We start from the raw sequence: 20,776 nt of genomic DNA on the forward strand, positions 1-20,776 counted from the left end.
AGGGAATGTCTCTTTTAAGCAGCGGTTCTCAACCTGTGGGTCACGACCATCAGAAAACACACATAGTATATCAGATATTTACATTACGATTCATAACAGTAGCAAAATTACAGTTATGAAGTAGCAACGAAAATAATCTTATAGTTGGGGATCACCACAACATGAGGAACTGTATTAAAGGGTCGCGGCATTAGGAAGGTTGAGATCCACTGCTAAAGTCTACTATGCTTGAAGGCTAGAAATGAGATAATCAACAGTATGCAGACATTAACCTACATGTTATCTATTACAGTGACCACAAAAAAGAAAATCAGTAATTCAGACTCAGCAGCAAAAGAGAAACGTTAAAACAATAAAAAACCTAATCAGAACTATTTTACATTGTAAAGAGAAGTAGGGGATTCAAAAAAATTATTTTTTGCCAACAATGCCCAGAAGGAAACAAAATCATAGGCTGATTTCACTCAGTCTTTCACACCATTTTCTCAAGGTACAATTTATTTTTAAATGCCTTTGAATTTTTAAACTTCACTCATTTCTTTGCAAAACTCTTTGGTAACACACTGATTGCTTCTAATATTCATAAATACTTTCTATCAAAAACCAAAATAAGTTTACCACACAGTAAATAGGGTGTTTAAACTCACTAAATTCCTATTAAGATTATCCATCCTCAGTGTTGTTTTTCAAAATAGCAATAGTACCTTTACAGTATATTACATGTGAAACACTAACAATGTAAGTTTTCAGCTGAATTTCTTTCAATCTCTACTTCCACTCTAACTGGTAAGCACTGCTTATTAATCTTCCAATTCACTCAGATGACTAGAACACCTCTTTGCTGAGAAAAATAAGGAAAAAAGAATAATAAACTCACTTACCCTTCCTTAGACATTCTCAAAGACCTACTTCCTGTGGATGAGAATACAGGATCAACAAACAAGCTTCACTGATCTCTTAAGAACTGTAGCTCATTTGTTAAAGCACAGAGAACTCAGGCCCTGAGAGGCCCAACAAATTCGGGCACAATGCCGAACCCCAGCCAGGCAATATCTCAGTGACCAATACCCTCCGCTTTAAATATTTGAAAATCTAAGAATAATAGGGAAAAAATGGAGAGCAGGAAAAATAACTAAAGGTCAGAACTGTTTAAGACTGACCAGTTTAAGGAGAAATCCAAATGGCAAGTTCCGGTAAGAGACAGGAATCGTTACTGGCAAACACACAGAAAAAGCAAATTTACCCCCTAATGAGGTCCGCCAACAGTACACAAACAATGTGAGTTTCACAGAATGCGGCGGCCCTAGTCAGTCCAAGTAATTTTCAGTTTATTCTGAGGGGGGGGAAATCAACGGGATACATGTTTTAATTATCAGTTATTTCCTCCTTTCGAAAATGAACAATTGAACCACAAGAGAAGAAAGTATATGCAGATCATATTACAGGAGGAACCTAAAGTATTTCCACACTGAAGTGTTTTTTTCTGATCATTAACTGCCTTTAAGGAAAACATCTGTTACTCAATCGCCTGAAAATTTCAGCTCACGTGAAAAGAAATTTACAGATCTCTGGCATATGGGGCATAAATCCAGAACATTTTAAAGGTTAATTCCAAATCTCAGAGCAAATTGAGATTTGAAAGAAAAATATCTGCAACATTCCTGCCTCCTGACAGATATAATGCATAGGGATTATGCAATAGGGAAAGAAATAAACAAGTGTGCTAAAGTCTAAGAACACAGAGATGGCAAATAAATCCTCCTGGTGGTGATTCAAATTAAAAATAAAATTTACATATCTTCAAAAAATACTACTTAAATTTAAAAAACTTTATCTCTTTAAATATTACCTAAATATCTTACTATAAGGTTTCTATTATTAAAATGTTTAGTTTTTTTCAGTTTATTTAGAAAAGCAGTATGGTATAATGGAAAGAGAATGAGCACTGAACAACTACAGTTAAATCCCAGCTCCTCTACTTTCTGGCTTTGGGACCTTTAAACTTAGCCTGCGATTTTTAAAATATATACAACATACATAAGATCTAGTGGAGTTGTTGTCTGTCATAAGTACATTAAACTCTCGATTCTGCAGACCTTGATTTAATGGATGTTGGATTTAACTGACAAAATTTCCAGTCCATATGTCATATGGTTAATTTTAAAATGCTTTTAACCAAGATTTGTTTATAATTAAATTAACGTTATATTTTTTGTTATTGATTCGCTGTTATTTTTAACAGATTTTAGCAAATAGGCCATATGTTCGGGGGGGGGGGGGGACACTGTAGTGATGTTGCTGACAAAAATAAATACTACAGCTTACATATTTAAATCCAAGAGCCACCTCTTATAAACAATGTTTGGGGAATGATTAACACGTGATCACATCGCATTTCAGGTGGTGATTGCTTCTGTCTTGTGGAATGACTTTCTGCAGCATTTTTGGGTTTTGTTTATTTTATTTTTTCCATCATCTTTTATCCCCTTTGGCCCTCTTCCACTTCCACTCATTGCTGAGTCAAATGGTAAGTGTCTCTAACATTGTAAGAAACTACCAAACTGTTTTGCAGAGTGACTATATACTATTTTGACTTTTACCAGCAATGCATGAGTTCCAGTTGCTCCACATCTTTGGCAACACTTGGTATTGTCAGTATTTTTTATTATAGCCACTGTAATAGGCATATACATTGTAGTTCTAATTAGTATTTCCTAATGGCTAATGATGTTAAACATGTGCCTTCATGCTATACATACATCCTCTGTAGTGACATGTCAGTCTTTTGCCCATTTCTTCACTGAGTTGTTTTCATATTGTTAAATTTTAAAAGTTCTTTATAAATTCTGAATACAAGTCCTTTATCAGATGTGGGGTTTACAAGTATTTTCTCAGTCTATAATAGCTTTATAATTAATAGCTAAAAAGCCCAAAGGTCCATCAACTGAAAAACAATAAACTGTGGTATACTAATACAATGGAATACCACACAGTAATAAAAAAGAACAAATTACGGATACACACAAAACATGGATGAACCTATTTCTCAGGCATTACAGTGAATAAAAGAAGCCATACACAAAAGAGTCCCTGAAGGTGAAATAGGCTATCCAAATATGAAGAACATTTCCTCAACCTGAATTTATTATAGGATTTCATTAAATCAAAGATCTATTATCTCTTATTCTTTCTCTTTCTTGCTGCCACCACCACTTTTCATTTTACTTCTAGGTACAGTGTTCTTGGAAGAAGCACAGAAGAAATAGTGACAAATTAAAAATGTTTTAGGAACAATGAAGTTTAGAGAATTTTGTATTCTATAAAGTAATACCGCCACAACTCCTAACCCCTAGCAGTTACTATTCTGTTCTCAATCTTCTTAATTTTTATCATTTCAAGAATGTCATAAACATGTAATCATACCGTGTATAACCTTTTGAGATTGGCTTTATTAACTCAGCATAATTTTCTTGAGATACATCAAAGCTGTCTGTATTTATAGTTCATTCTTTTTTATTACTAAATAGTATCCATAAATGAAATTTTTGGACGAAATAATCTAAAAATATCTTACTGGTCCTTGAATCCTATCTGTCTCTTCCTAGAACAGTAATTTTCAACCCATGTGCCGCAAGAATTTTTAAAACACACAATACTTGACTATTTACTCAGGGGCACTGACCTCTTTTCCCTTAGATTGTTACATTAAAAAAAAAGACACACCCATCATCAAAATTATACCTTTTTTTTTTTTGTCAGATCAGCAAAAAACATAGTATCTTTTTTGGTGTGCTGCAGAATGTTAGTAATTAATTTATGTGTGCCATGAGATGAAAAAAGGTTGAAAATCGCTGCCCTAGAAATGTGAAACACTAATTAATGCATAAGGTTGCTATACTAACAAAAAAACAACACAGTTCTGATACTCTACCTCATTCTTATTCTGACAAGATATACGCCATTTGTACATTAAGAAACACAGCTCCTTGCTAATCCTGAGAACCTGTATTTCCCGTGTGATTTTCCAATTTATAAAATGGGCTACTGAAATTTAAACAACTTACCCATTTGAATATTTGAACCTATACTAAAATGGCAGGTTAATTAAGCTTGATCTATAACACAATAAGCTGAATGACATGCATGTGATATTGGTAAGCAGTTAAGAGATAAATACAATTTATCAAACTGGCAGTCCCTGTCTGCATAAAACCTAATCCCGGCTTTCAATTTGAAGTAAAAAAAAATCATCGACATTTCTAATTCTACAGTGTGTCAAGCTACAGGTTCTACAAAATAATTTTTATGCAACTATACAAATTCCTTTTTATTCCTGAAACATATATAATAAACTCATTTATTATTGGAGAAGAAACTATTATTCAACAGGTTTAAATAAAGACTGGTATGGCTTTGGAGGCCAAAATTTCAGTTTAAAAATAATTTCAGATAAATATACAAAGAACTTTAAATATAAAGTAATTGCAATTCCTTTTAAAATAAGGCAAAAGACTAGTAAACCAAAAACTCACAAGCCAAAATACTATCAAATTTCAGTTCAAGATAATAAAAACCACTGCTGAATTCATACGCTGTTTTCACACAGAGCCAACTCACTTAGGGAAATCCTTCTGTACTGTAATCATCCAAACTTTAAAAGAGCAAAACCAAATACCTGACTTCAGCATCCTGGGCACAGTCAATGTGGAAAGCAGATGAAAAATGTAATTGCTCCAATCCTGGATTTGGTAAATACAAATTCTGATCTGTATTGCTCACTATTAGAATCTATGTGTTAAACAAGGAACTGTTTTAAGAGGTACTTATCTAACCTACCCCCTTCAAGCCACTATAACATTTGAGCAGTTCAGCCTATCTTCTGACCATAGAGCAAAACATATGTCAATGAAGGGTTTGGCCTGATGATTATCTTCGGCCTAGAAGACTCAACAATTATAATAAGGAAATGGAAGAAGAGTCATACATTCTGAAGAATTGTGGGGAGCCTCTATAGGGTTAAGCCTCGGACTGACCTGTTGGCAAAGTCACAAACAAGTCCCAGCTTAGAGGACACAGTCCTCTTAAGCATAATTAGGCTTGACCTTATAACGCTCCCTAGATCTTACCTGGGAAGCTAATGGGCTGAGGGAGGTGCAACAAGAACAAAAACAAGTGAAACTCACAAGAACAGTGTAACTTTGGTAACCACTACCTTGTTTACCTCTGACTATAAAAATAAAGGCTCAGCTTGCCTGGGATCATTCTCTGTGGCCTCAGCCAGGCACAGGAAGATCCACAGAGACCAGAGAGTTCTGAACGCTGTCTCTGTGTAAAACATTCTTCGCCAACTCCGTCCACACCTTTGGGAACCCCTGGACTGCTGGGGCTGGACCCCGGCAAAGAATAATTTCTTAATCATGACATATGATTGTCATTTCCATACTGAAATTTTTAGAAGACTAATATTAAGCAGGAAAAAAGCTGGAAGTTAGATATTCATTTATTTAACTAAAAGTATTCAGCTTCGCCAGGCCCCAGTGGCTCAGTGATGGAGTGTTGACCTAGAAACCTGGAGGTCACGGTTCGATTCCTGGTCAGGGCACATGCCTGGGTTGCAGGCTCAATCCTCAGTATGGAGCGTGCAGGAGGCAGCCGATCAATGATTCTCTCTCATCACTGATGTTTCTCTCTCTCTCTCTCCCTCGCCTTCTCCCTTCCCCTCCGAAATCAATAAAAATATTTAAAAAATAATAAATAAAAATATTCAGCTTCTAAAAGTGAATTCTAGATATCACATACAATGTACAGTTTATGACAAATGATCAGAATGGTCTGCCTAATTTAGCCAATGATAAATAATAACCATCTCCAATAAATGTCTTTAATAAAATGTCCTGGAAACAGAATAAGTACAAATGGACTTAACTAGAAAACTAAAATAAATGTCTTATAAATGGTTTCTATTTAAAATTTTTAATTAATAAAAGAAAATACTTTGAGTTCAAAATCCCAATTTTTTATATTAAAAGGAAATTTTGCAATATGCTACAATGAGTGAACCTTGAGAACAGTATACTAAGTGAAATTAGCCAGTCACAAAAAGACAAATACTCTATGATTCCACTTATATGAGGTACTTAGAATAGTCAAAATCATAAAGACAAAGTATAATGGTGGATGTTTACCAGGGGCTAGATGAAGGGAGAATGGGGAGTAATTGTTTAGAGGCCCGGTGCACAAATTCGTGCACTGGGTGGGGTTGGGGGGGTCTGCCCCTGGTGGTTAGTGCTCATCATAGCGACGGGTCGTTCTGCTGTTCGGTCAATTTGCATATTAGCCCTTTATTATATGGGATAGGTATAGAGTTCCAATTTTAAAAATGAAAACAGTTACAGAGATGGATGGTGGTGACAACTGCCCAATGTGAATGTATTTAATACCACGGAACACTTAAAAACAGTGAAAATGATAAACTTTATGTTGTGTATACTTTACTACAATAAAAAAAGAAAAATGTTTTAAATGATCTAAAAATTCAAACCCATGAAGATGCTTTTTCTATTTCTATTATTTAAAATTGCATTCAACTACATGAAGAATGTTGGGTGTTGAGCCTGTCTAAAATCTTCCAGGAAATATCATTCCAAATGAGTCAGAAGTACACTCAGCTCTATGACATCAAACACAATTAGGACACTTGATGTTTACCAGATGATCTCTCTTCATTGCATAATCCTAACCCTTGTTTCCATTGAACAGAAAGTATAAAACACATCTCTCCATAAAAATCTCTCCCAAAGGCAAGTTATGTTTTATTTATATAGATACACATCAACTCTGTTTTACACTTTAATTCCCATGCTTATCTAAAAACATGTCTCACACACTGCAGAGAATCATTAGTATCACTAGTTGATTTTGAGTCTTTACCTTGATGGGAACCTGAAATGTTTCTACTTATTCAGGTTTAAGGAATAACAGCAGCCTAACATCTAGAAATGCTACACAGTCAGCAAATGTTTCTGCTTAATAGATCAATTTGTTACGAAATACCTTGTTTCCTATGAATAAACAAACATCAGAGAATTGTCATGAGGGCTGAAATCATGACCTGCTGGGAGTTTGTTCAGTAAATGCTCAGCCCATTTGTTTCACTTATAGATCAGTTGATTAAAGACTCTAACATGCAATTGTGGATCATGAGATTCCAAGTAAGCAATTATTAATTTGCAATAAACATTATTGAGCATAAAGTTTTTAATGCCATCTGTTTACAGATGACAAAACCAAATTGGCCTCCCTGAGATCACAATATCACAAAACCTGATCCCTACACGTCTGACTCCAACTCCAACTGTTTTTTATTTTTCACTGCTTATAATTAATATCAGAGACAGTGTCATAACCTTGTATCTTGTCATCGTCACTAATGTTCCTATGTCCAATGTATCAAACATACTCTGTATCTCTCATCAGACATTTACATTATTAAAGTAGATAAAATCTGTTGTGTGCATTTCCTGTAGATCTTGATTATTAAAATTATGTAAACTTTTTGGTTCCTAAAGCATACCACTAGTATAAATATGGCCTATTTTTCTTTCTCTGGTAGATTGACACCACTAAATGATCAAAACAGAACACTGGCAGCATAAGACTAAGTAAATGGGCATACTGCCTACAGTGGGATGGACTGGAGCTTCTACCTTGTGAAGACAGAGATTTGTTGTCAGCTCACATTCTTGAGCTCTAGGAGTATGTGAAATATAAATATCTGTTGGATGAAGATGATGCAAAAAGATGGCTTCCACTGCATGAAGCTATATTGTTCAACTCATTCAATAAATATTTAAAATTGTTTTGAATGGTGAGAAAATAGAAAACCTCTCTGACTAAACCAAACCAAGAATGTAGAAGTTAGGGGCATTCCCAATGAACATAAACACAAAAAGCAGAAAAGATTACTTGGAATTTGAAAAAGGCAGTATGTTTTAAACTGAGTACAAAAATTAGAACATTTTGGGGAGGTCCAAAGTTCACCGTTTGCATTCTTCCAGGAATGTAACACAGGTTGGGAAGAAGGGTATCATGAAAAGTGATCAAAGTTTGTTTATATCATGAATTAATTGATTTGAATATAAAACTTTGTTTTTGAAAGTTGTTAATTTTTTATCTTTATCTCTTGATATAATAGTTTTCAAATGATTATTATACAATAAAAGTAATACTTACAATATTTGTCTTTATATTACATTTCTATAATGTAAACATTAATATTATCCTATATAATAAAAGAATATGCAAATTGACCCTAACAGCAAACGACTGGGAATGACTGGTCACTAGGACACACACTGACCACCAGGGGGCAGACGCTCAATGCAGGAGCTGCCCCCTGGTGGTCAGTGTGCTTCCATAGGGGGAGCTCTGCTCAGCCACAAGCCAGGCTGACAGCTGCCAGCACAGCGGTGGTGGCGGGAGCCTCTTCCGCCTCTTCAGCAGCGCTAAGGATGTCCGACTGCAGCTTAGGCCTGCTCCCTACTGGCAAGTGGACATCCCCCGAGGGCTCCCAGGCTGCCAGAGGTATGTCTGACTGCCAGCATAGGCCCATTCCCCTGGGGAGCGGGCCTAAGCCAGCAGGTGGATTTCCCCCGAGGGGTCCCAGACTGCAAGAGGGCACAGGCCAGGCTGAGGGACCCCCCCGAAATGCACAAATTTTTGTGCACTGGGCCTCTAGTGGTAAATAAAATTTATAAAAAGCTACACAGTGAGTGACCTACCATCAGACAAATGTCACCAGTCTACTTTAAAAACCAACTAGTGATACAATAATTAACTTTCAAATCATTCAATATCAAATAACTATTGTGTTCAAAATATTAATTCTTGCTCTTGCCACATGGATCAGTGGTTGAGCATCAACCTATGAATCAGAAGGTCACGGTTCAATTCCCAGTCAGGGCACATTCCAGGTTGTGGGCTTGATCAATGATTCTCTCTAATCATTCATTTTTCTCTCTCTCTCTCTGTCTCTCTCTCTCCCCCCCCCCACTTCCTCTGAAATCAATAATAATATATACATATATATAAATTATATGTATATACATATATATATATTCTTCTGAAATACCAAAATGTTACCTAATTCTGACCAAGTTTGTACACAGAGAAGAATGGAATCAGAGTTCTTTTTTGGGTTCAGGATTATTTTAAATTACCTGTATAAACTATTTTAGACATGTTTCCAGCAAGATTTTAAAAGTAATTATTTCCTCTAGCCCCAAAACAGATTAAGTAATTATGAACTGTAGACTTTCTAAAGTTCCCATACAACTTTTTAGCAATACTTTTTAGCACCAGGCATTTCTACTTATCCCTGGTTTTCCTTAAAATGGAAGTAGAGATAGTTCTAGAAGGGCCCAGATCTTTCTATCTTACAAATTCACAGAAAGCATAAACTTCTAATTTTTGTCTAAAAACAAATGATTCCTAAATGTAGTGTCTGCTTCCAAGTATCTTAGTTACATAAGCTTTAGGTCATGGGTGGGCCATATGGATATTTTTAACATCATTCAAGGGCCATACAAACTTATGAACTTAAAGATTAGCTTGCTGTATTTGGTCAAACATTTAATTAACTGGCCCCTGATGCCTTGGCAGGGCCAGATCAAATGATTTTTTGCGGGCCTTATATGACCTGTAGGCCAGATGTTCCCCACCCCTGATTTAAACAGAAGCAGCCATTCAAATAAGTGTATTAAAAGTGGCAAATAGCCGAAACCGGTTTGGCTCAGTGGATAGAGCGTCGGCCTGCGGACTCAAGGGTCCCGGGTTCGATTCCGGTCAAGGGCATGTACCTGGGTTGCAGGCACATCCCCAGTGGGAGGTGTGCAGGAGGCAGCTGATCAATGTTTCGCTCTCATCGATGTTTCTAACTCTCTATCTCTCTCCCTTCCTCTCTGTAAAAAATCAATAAAATATATTTTTTTTAAAAAAGTGGCAAATAAACTGAAAATGCATTTTAAACATTTAAAGGATAAAGAATTTGGAGAAAATTTTGTATTTAAATCAATATAAGAAACATTGTTAATACCCAGATTATCCACATTCATATAACACACGGTAGTCAGGGGACAATTTTAAAAATCTATTTAAAAATTATAACCAGTTTGTGGTAAATGTCTATTAAGAATGTCATTCTCATTAAGGTGCAATTTTCTAGCAGCTGAAGACTGCTATTAAGAACTTTTATTTTTTAGTAATAAGTAGCAGTGAGAAATTTAAAAAGGCAGCAGCAGCAGTATGGTGTACTACTGATTAAAAGTCTAGACTTTGGACTAGACTTGAGCCATAAGTTTGCTATATAATCTAGGATAAATTACCTAACTTCTCTGAACATTTATTTCATTATCTGTAAAATAAAGATAATATGTGTACACTTTTATAAAGCTGTTTTGAGGATTAAATAGACAAAATACTTACCGATGATAGGCTTCTCGCCGATACTTTTTTAGGGCATGTTTATCCATGTTAGCAGGCAGATCTGCTGCATTCTGTAACCGATCACTCCAGGAGGTTGTCATTTTAATTGTACGCTGAATTCTAGAAAAGAAAATCAGTATTGTAACTTAGAAGAGTAATAATGATACCTGATTTTTAAAAATACATTTTTTTAAATTTATTTTTTGTTAATCCTCACTTGGGGATATTTTTTCCATTGATTTTTAGAGTGGAGGGGAGGTGGGAGTGGAGAGAGAGAGAGAGAGAGAGAGAGAGAGAGAGAGAGAGAGAGAGAGAGATTGATCGGCTGCCTCCCTGCACACACACACCCTACCGGGGATCAAACTAGCAACCTGGGCATGTAGCCTGACTGGGAATAGAACTGGTGACCTCTTAGTGCATACATAGGACAACACCCAACCAACTAAGCCACACCGGCCGGGCTGACATCTGATTTCTTAAAAATCAGAAAAACTTTATTTTATAACTGCCTGATATAATTATCTGTTGCAATGTATTGAATATAGTAAATATACTAAAAGATATACTGACACTTCTAAAGCACATAAATTAAGGAAAATGTTTCATATGATAATTTCTATCCAGAAAGATCATATACATCACTTCAAAATAATAAAGCATAACTAACTTTAATCCTAAATTCTAGAAAAGGGACCGAGATGACAGATTTATGAAAATATATACCTTTTAGTTAATGTTTCAAAATGTGCAAAGTAAACAATTTCTAAATCAATAAACTAAGCTCAATCGAAAGTGGTACAAAAATAAGTAATGAATATTTGATTTCTAATTTTATCATACGTTTACATTTTATATAAAATTTATTTTTCAGCACAGCTGGCATGGCTCAGTGGTTGAGCATCGACCTATGGATCAGGAGGTTATGGTTCCATTCCTAAGGGGGCATATCCCCAGGTTGCAGGCTTGATCCCCAGTAGAGGGTATACAGGAGGCAGCCGATCAATGTTTCTCTCTCATCATTGATGTTTCTATCTCTTTCTCTCCCTTCCTTCCTCTCTGAAATCAATAAAAATATATTTTAAAAAATAATAACAAAACAAGGTGAACAACTAAGTGTCTACTTTAAATACCTTAAAACTACACAGTTCTAGGTTTCATTTATATTTTTAAGATTTTCATATGTAAATAGTTTTAAATAAGGATGAAAAATATCCTCTTTAAGATAAGGAATTTAATAACATTTTATTAAAATACCAATGTTTGACAAAACAGAGTCATAGACACAGAGTTGCCAGATAGGAGGAGGGTTGGCGGGGGGGGGCTGGGCGAAAATAGTGAAGGGATTAAGTACAAAATGGCAGTTACAAAATAGTCATGGGTATGTAAGGTACAACATAAGGAATACAGTCAATAGCATTGTAATAACTATGTATGGTACCAGGTGAGTACTAGGCTTGAGGGGATCACTTTATAAGTTATATAAATGTTTAACCACTATGCAATATACCTAAAACTAATAGAGTACTGAATGTCAACTGTAACTGAAAAATTAAAAACATGTTTTAAAGAAACAAATACTCAAGAAAAATTAAAACTGAATTTCCAGCTTAAAAAAAAGCTGAAGAGAAAAGAAAAAAGCAGATTTCTCATCTGAAACAGTATAACTAGAGGAAAGTAGAGAAACATCTTTAAAATACTAAAAGAAAAAAGTGTCAACCTAGAATTCTTTACCTGGCAAAAATACCATTCAAGAATAAAAATTCAATAAAAAATTTTTCAGACATACAAAAACTGAAAGAATTCATCACCAGCAGACTAAAAAAAAATTTTAAAGGAAGTTTTTCAGGTAAGAGGAAAATAATACAAAAAGGAAATCAACTACACAAAGGAACGGATAAATATTTTAAAATTTTTTCCTACTAGCAAATCTTTTTAAAAAGTAATTGTTTGAAGCAAAAGTAATAACCATGTACTGTGAGGTGTATAACACATGTATAAGTCAAATATATGACAGCAATAGCCCAAAAGTGGGTAGGGGCAAAATAGAAACACAGTATTATAAGATTCTTACAGAATATATCTATATATAAAAAGAGCCAGGGGCCATCACATCCGAAACAACCACACGGACGACCAAACAGGCTGTGTGGGGTGTCCAGGTCGGCAGGGGGGTTAGAGAGGGCTGACTAAACGACTAAGCAGCAGACTGTGTGGGGCAACCAGGCCAGCAGGGGGGACAGTGAGGGGTGACCAGGCTGGCAAGAGGCCAAGTTGGGGGCAACCAGGCTGGCATGGCGGGCAGTAAGGAACCACCATGCTGGCGGGGGGGTGGGGAGGGGCAGTTAGGAGTGACCAGGCCGGCGGGGGGTGGAGGGGGCAGTTGGGGGCAATCAGGTTGGCAGGCAGAGGCGGTTAGGGGTGATCAGGTAGGCAGGCAGGTGAGCAGTTAGGAGCCAGCGGTCCTGGATTGTGAGAGGGATATCCGACTGCCCGTTTAGGCCCAATCCCCAGAACTGGGCCTAAACCGGCAGTCAGACATCCCCCAAGGGGTCCCAGATTGGAGGGTGCAGGCTGGGCAAAGAGGATCCCCCCCCCCCCGTGCACAAATTTCATGCACTGGGCCTCTAGTGAAATCATGTATCACTTGAAAACAGACTGTGACAAGGTAAAGATGCATACCATACACCCTAAAACAATCACCAAAATCACACCAAAACGTTATAGCTACAAAAAGATTATAATCTGGAAACAAAATAATCAACCCAAAATAAGAGATAAAGACAGAAAAGAAAAACAAAGAACAAATAGGACAACCGGAAAAATAGCAAGGTGATAGAATTTTACTCAACCATATTTTTAAAAATCACATTAAATTTACAATATCTAAACACCCCAATCAAAAAGAAGCTGGAATGATTATATTACTATTAAAGTATACTTCAGATCAAAGAATATTACCAGGAATAAGGAGGCCCGTTTCTTAATGTTAGCAGGTCAACTTATCAACAGCACATAATAATCATAAATGCTTATGTACATCTAATAACAGAGCTTTAAAATACATGAAGCAGCCCTAGCCAGCTTGGCTCAGTGGACAGAGTGTCAGCCTGCAGACTGAAGGGTCCCAGGTTTGATTCCGGCCAAGGGCACATTGCTTGGGTTGCGGGCTCGATCCCCAGTAGGGGGTGTGCAGGAGGCAGCCAATCAATGATTCATTGGTGTTTCTATCTCTCTCTCCCTCTCCCTTCCTCTCTGAAATCTATAAATATACTTAAAAAAAAAAAACACACACGAAGCAAAAACAGATAAAACTGTGAGGAAAAAAATAACAAATCCACAATTATAACTGGAGATTTAAATAATCTCTCAATAACTAACGGAACAAGTAGAGAGAATATCAGTTAAGGATTGGAAAGAGCCCTAGCTGGTTTGGCTCAGTGGATAGAGCATCACCGCGTGGACTGAAGCATCCTGGGTTCGACTGCAGTCAAGGGCATGTACCCGAGTTGCAGGCTTGATCCCGGCCATGGTAACAGTGTGTGTGGTAACGGTGTGTGTGGGAAGCAACCAATCAATGTATCTCTCTCACATTGATGTTTCTCTTTCTCTGTCCCTCCTCCTCCCCTCTACTCTAAAAATCAATGGAAAAATATCCTCAGGTGAGGGTTAAAAAAAAAAAAAGGATAGAAAAGACTGAACAATATCATCCACTTGTCAGAACTGACCTTTATAAAATAGTCCAACCTACAACTGCAGAATATACATTCTTTTCAAGTACACATAGAACATTTACCAAAATAAATCATATTCTAAGCCATAACACAAGTCTCAACACATTTTTTTAAAAGTCAAGTCTTATAAATTAAATTATGTCCACTGGTCATAATGAAGTTAAATTATAATAACAGAAAAATATCTGGAAAATTCCCAACTATCTGAAAACTATATAACACACTTTTATATAACCCACTGGTCAAAGAATAAATCAAAGGAAAAATTATAAATTATTTTAAACTGAATAAAAATACAATATGATTAAAATTTATGGATGAAAAGAATTAAAACAGTTCAGTAAAAACATCAACTAAACACAAAAGGTGGCAGTAATGGAGGAAATGAGAAACCAAAAATATGCCACTCAGAAAACAAACAGCAAAAGGCAAAAGTAAGTCCTTCCTTATCAGTAATTACTTTAAATGTAACTGATTTCAACTCCCCCAGCAAAAGGCAGAGATTGACAGAAAAAAATTAAAAAGACATACTCCAGCCCCTAGCTGGTTTACTGCAGTGGATAGAGCGTCGCCCTGCGAACTGAAGGGTCCAGGGTTTGATTCTGGTCAAGGTCACATGATTGGGTTGCAGGCTTGATCCTCAGTAGGGAGCGTGCAGGAGGCAGCTGATCAATGATTCTCTCTCATCATTGATGTTTCTATCTCCCTCTCTCTTCCTCTCTGAATCAATAAAAATATATTTAAAAAAAAATACTTCAACTATATGTTGTCTACAAGAGGCTCACTTTAGATCCAAAGACACACACTGAAATTGAAATGGGAAGGAAAGGAAAAGATATTTTATGCAAATAACCAAATAGAGCCAAAGTGGCTATATTATTACTATCAGACAAAACTTACTTTTAAGTCCAAAACTGTTACAAGACAAAGGAATGCATTATATTGACAAAAGGGTCAATTTGCAAAGAAGACAACAATTGTAAACATATATGCACCCTACAACACAGCCCCAAAATGTATGAAGCAAATATTAATACAGGTAGTTCTACCATAATAGTTGGATACTTCAATACTACACTTCCAATAATGGATAGAACATCAAATATTGAATATTGATAAAGATATAAAGGACTTGAACACCATAAACTAACTAAACCTAACAGACATATATAGACTACACTCAATACAGAATACACATTCTTCTCAAGTAAACATGGAACATTATCCAGGATAACATTATGTTCAACCACAAAACAAGTCTTTAAACAATAAATGTTTTAAAAACTGACCCATACAAAGTATCTTCTCCTACACAATGGAAGAAAGCCAGAAATCAATAACAAGGAAAACTATAAAATTCACAAATATGTGGAAATTAAGCAACACTCTTAAATAACCAATGGCTCAAAGAAGAAATCACAATGAAAACTAGAAAATAAGAGACAAATGAAAACAAAAGCACAACATAAAACTTATGAGATGCAGTGAAGGCTGTGCCCACAGGAAAATTCTAGCAAATCGGATCCAGCATTACATTTGAAAGATCATACACCAGCGGTTCTCAACCTGTGGGTCGCGACCCCTTTGGGGGTAGCCTAAGATCATCGGAAAACACATATATAATTACATATTGTTTTTATGATTAATCACTATGCTTTAATTATGTTCAATTTGTAACAATGAAATTTGGGGTCACCACAACATGAGGAACTGTATTAAAGGGTCGTGGCATTAGGAAGGTTGAGAACCACTGTCATACACCATGACCAAGTGGGATTTATTCCAGGGATGCAAGGCTGGTACAATATCTGCAAATCAATAAACGTGATACATCACATAAACAAACTGAGAGACAAAAACCACACGATCATATCAATTGATGCAGAAAAGGCATTTGACAAAATCCAACACCCTTTCCTGATAAAAACTGTCAGCAAAGTGGGAATTGAGGGATAATGCCTCAACATAATAAAAGGCTTATATGACAAACCTACAGCCAACATCATACTCAATGGGCAAAAACTAAAACCATTTCCGCAAATAACAGGAACAAGACAGGATGCCCACTTTCACCACACCTGTTCGACATAGTAGTGCTAGCCATAGCCATCAGACAAGAAGAAATAAAAGGCATCCAAATTGGTAAAGAAAAAGTAAAACTGTCATTATTCGCAGGTAACATAATATTGTACACAGAAAACCCTAAAGACCCCATCAAAAAAATACTAGAATAAATGAATTTGGCAATGTAGCAGGATACAAAATTAATACCCAGAAATCTATGGCTTTTTCATACACCAATAATGAACTCACAGAAAGAGAAACTAAAAAAACAATCCTATTTACCATTGCAACAAAAAAAAATTAAGATACCTAGGAATAAATTTAACCAAGGAGGTAAAAGACCTTTACTCAGAAAATTACAGGACGCTGAAAAAAGAGACAGAGGATGAATGGAAGAATATACTGTGTTCATGGATCAGTAGAATCAACATCATTAAAATGTCCATACTACCCACGGCAATCTATAGATTTAATGCAATTCCCATTAAATACCAACGGCATACTTCAAAGACCTAGAACAAACTCTCCAAAAATTCATCTGGAACAAAAAAAGACCCCAAATAGCTGCAGCAATCTTGAGAAAGAACAAAGTTAGAGGGATCACAATCCCAGATATATCAAGCTCCTACTATGCTACAAAGCCATTGTCCTCAAAACTGCCTGGTACTGGCACAAGAACAGACATACAGTCCAATGGAACAGAACAGAGAACCCAGAAATTGACCCAAGCCATTGTGTTCAATTAATATTTGACAAAGGAGGCAAGGGCACACAATGGAGTCAAGACAGTCTCTTCAATAAATGGTGTTGGTAAAATTGGTCAGATATATGCAAAAAAATGAAACTAGACCACCAACTTACAACATACACAAAAATAAACTCAAAATGGATAGAGGACTTAAACATAAGATGGGAAACCATAAAAATCTTAGAAGAAACCATAGGCAACAAAACAGGAGACGTATGTCGTAGCAATATCTTTACCAACACAACTCCCAGGGCAATGGAAACTAAGGAGAAAATAAACAAATGAGACTATATCAAAATAAAAAGCTTCTGCACAGCAAAAGAAACCAACAAAACAACAAGAAAGCCCACTGCATGGGAGAACATATTTGCCAATGTTATCTCCGATAAGGGTTTAATCCCCAAAATTTATAGGGAACTCATACAACTTAACAAAAGAAAGATAATCCAATAAAAAAAAAATGGGCAAAGGACCTAAATACTAGACACTTTCCAAATGAGGACATACAGAGGGCCAGGAGACACATGAAAACATGCTCAAAGTCACTAATCATCAGAGATGCAAATCAAAACAACGAGGTACCGCCTCACACCGGTCAGAATGGCTATCATCAACAAACGACAAGTGCTGGAGAGGATGCAGAGAAAAAGGAACCCTCTTGCACTGCTGGTGGGAATGCAGACTAGTGCAGCCACTCTGGAGAACTGTATGGCGTTTCCTCAAAAAATTAAAAATGGAACTTCCATTTGACCCAGTAATCCCACTTCTAGGAATATATTCCAAGAAAACAGAAACACCAATCAGAAAGGATATATGCACCCCTATGTTCAGAGCAGCACAATTTACCATAGCTAAGATTTGGAAACAGCCTAAGTGCCCATCAGCAGATGAGTGGATAAGAAAACTGTGGTATATCTACACAATGGAATACTACGCTGCTGTGAAAAAGAAGGAACTCTTGTCATTTGCAACAGCATGGATGGACCTGGAGAGCATTATGCTAAGTGAAATACGCCAGTCAGAGAAAAATAAATATCACATGATCTCACTCATTTGTGGAATATAATAAACAACATAAACTGATGAACAAAGATAGAACAAGAGTCATAGAAGCATCAAACAAACTGTCCAACCTATGAGGGAAGGTGGGGGGTGAGGGGATAAGAGATCAACCAAAGGACTTGTATGAATGCATATGAGTATAACCAATGGACACAGATGGGGGCCGGGGGGTGAGGGCATGTGCTGGGGGGTGGGGGCGGGCTAGGAGAGGTCAAGGATGGAAAGGGGAGACATATGTAATACTTTAAACAATAAAAGAATCAAAAGGAAAAAAAGTAAATTCAAAATGGATCATAGGCCTAAATGTAAAATCTAAAATTATAAAACAGAGACATAGTATATTACTTGAAAGCAGACTGTGACAAGGTCAAGATGCATAGCATACACCGCATACACCCTAAAACAATCACCAAAATGCTATAGCTAAAAAGACAACAGAGATACTAAGTTAATTCAAAATGGATCATAGACCTAAATGTTAAATCTAAAATTATAAAACTTCTAGGAAAAAAAACAGGAGAAAACCTTTGAGCTTTTGAGTTAATCAAAATCCTTAGTGCCAACACCAAAAAGCCCCAATTGATAAAAAAAAAAAAAATTTATAAATTAGATTTCACCAAAATCTAAAACTTCTGCTCTTCAAAAGACACTGTTAAGAGAAAGAAAACCGAAAAACCCTGTTCCCGAGGAGGAGAGGACATGGCAGGGCTGGCAGCGCTACTACATCAAGGGCATCAAACAGACCGCTGGCTATGGTACATGCTTATTTCAGGTCCAGCAGCAGGAGCTTCAGTCTGCCTGACACTTCAGTCCAGCCCTCTCCTGATTGAGGCTTGACTCACAGGATTCCACCATCCCAACCACTAACTTGGGGCCACGGGCCCCTTCCCTTGCATATACCCTGGGTTTGTGCATGTTTTCTGCTAGGTGGGATCAGAGGGCAATTTATCTTTTAAGTGTACATATGCTAAATAAACGTAATTTAAAAAGCAAACCAAAAAAAGAGAAGGAAAAGATAAACTACAAAAAAGGAGACAAGTTCTCAGCCTAAAGGAGCTTACTTTTTAGTGGAGGAGTCAGAGAGTAATCAAATATATACTAGAGGCCCAGTGCACGAATTTGTGCACCAGTGGGATCCCTTGGCCTGGCCTGTGGGATTTGGCCAAAACCGGCTCTCCAACATCCGCTGAATGGTCCTGAATTGTGAGAGGGCACAGGCCAGGCTGGTGCACAATCAGGGCCGGGGAGAGATGCGGGAGGTTGGCCAGCCGGGGAGGGCTCCAGGGTGTGTCTGGCCCATCTCTCTCAGTTCCGATCAGCCAGACCCCAGCAGCAAGCTAATATACCAGTTGGAGCATCTGCCCCCTGGCAGTCAGTGCATGTGATAGCGAGCAGTTGAGCAGCCTTAGCATATCATTAGCATATTATGTTTTGATTGGTTGGACAGCCAACCGGTTGACTGGACACTTAGCCTATTTAGGCTTTTATTATAGAGGATTGTGTCAGGTAGCGACTGGTGGTATATAGTATGAATCAAATAAATAAGGTAAGGAAATAAACAATGATTGATAGTGGTCATATTGTAAACAGGAAAACCTTCAAAGGCCTCTATGAGGAGGTAATATTTGTTCAGAGGCCTGAGTAAAAATGAGGGAGTGATATATAAAATAACACAAACAATAAATCAACTCACCATAAGATTAGCATTATAAATCATGTTAATCTGTTTTGTATATTATGGTTTATATGAGTGATGTAAAACATTTAAAATACTTTATTCCCTTAGGAAGTAAACAGAACAAAATTATATTTTCATATAATTGTGTTTCCATTAAAATGTTATCTATCTCTCCTGTGGGAGAGAAGTAGATAAACTGGAGGAAAATATTTACAAATCACGTATCTGATAAAAGGACTTGTATCCAGAATATATAAAGAACTCCCAAAATGCAGTAAGACAAACATCCAATTATTAAAAAATAGGCAAAAGATTTCAACAGCTGTTTCATCAAAAAAGATATTTAGATGGCAAATAAGCACATGGAATGGTGTTCAACATCATTTATCATCAGGGCAATGCAAATTACAACCACAGTGAGATTCCACTATATGCCTATTAGAACATTCAAAATTAAAAAGACTTGCTCTGATTGTTGTGGCTCAGTTGGCTGAGCGTCATCCCATGCATTGAAGTGTTGCAGTTTCGAGTCCCGGTCAAGGCACGTGACCAGATTGCAGGTTCAGTCCCCAGTCTGGATTTGTGATGGGATCAATGTTTCTCTCCCACAGTGACCTTTCTCTCTTATTCTCCTTCTTCCTTCCTCTCTCTCCAAAAATCAATAAAAACAATTAAAAAAAAAGACCGACCATGCCAAATGTGGTGAGGATACACAGCAACTAGAACTCTAATACACTGCTGATGAGTACATAAAAATGGGACCAACACTTTGAAAAAATATTTGCAATTTCTTTAAAAGTTAAATCTGTATCTATGTCCCAACCTTTCTACTCCTAATTATCCAAGAGAAATTAAAGCATATATTTATATTAAGACTTATAGACAAATATTCCATAGCAGCTTTGTAATTGTCAGAAACTGAAGACATCCCAAATGTCTTATGAACAGGTTAAAGGTCTTATGAACAGGTTGAAGGACCCATTGTGGTACTTCATAAAATAGAATACTACT

The 20,776-nt window shown here is 36.6% G+C and overlaps 1 protein-coding gene across 7 annotated transcripts in view; it reads right to left on the minus strand.

Annotated features, from left to right (window-relative positions):
* The window catches only part of NT5C2 (5'-nucleotidase, cytosolic II), a 139,811-nt gene that overhangs the window by 51,389 nt on the left and 67,646 nt on the right, over nucleotides 1–20,776 (minus strand). For 6 of the 7 annotated variants that reach the window (XM_059661293.1, XM_059661297.1, XM_059661298.1 and 3 more), the window contains one exon: nucleotides 10,483–10,602. In XM_059661293.1, coding sequence (XP_059517276.1) covers nucleotides 10,483–10,602 — 120 coding nt within the window. Of the gene's footprint in view, nucleotides 1–881; nucleotides 913–10,482; nucleotides 10,604–20,776 lie in introns of those variants that run through there. The other variant, XM_059661299.1, reaches the window with a different exon arrangement.

Source organism: Myotis daubentonii, chromosome 13, assembly GCF_963259705.1.
Source record: "Myotis daubentonii chromosome 13, mMyoDau2.1, whole genome shotgun sequence".
Taxonomy (NCBI): domain Eukaryota; kingdom Metazoa; phylum Chordata; class Mammalia; order Chiroptera; family Vespertilionidae; genus Myotis; species Myotis daubentonii.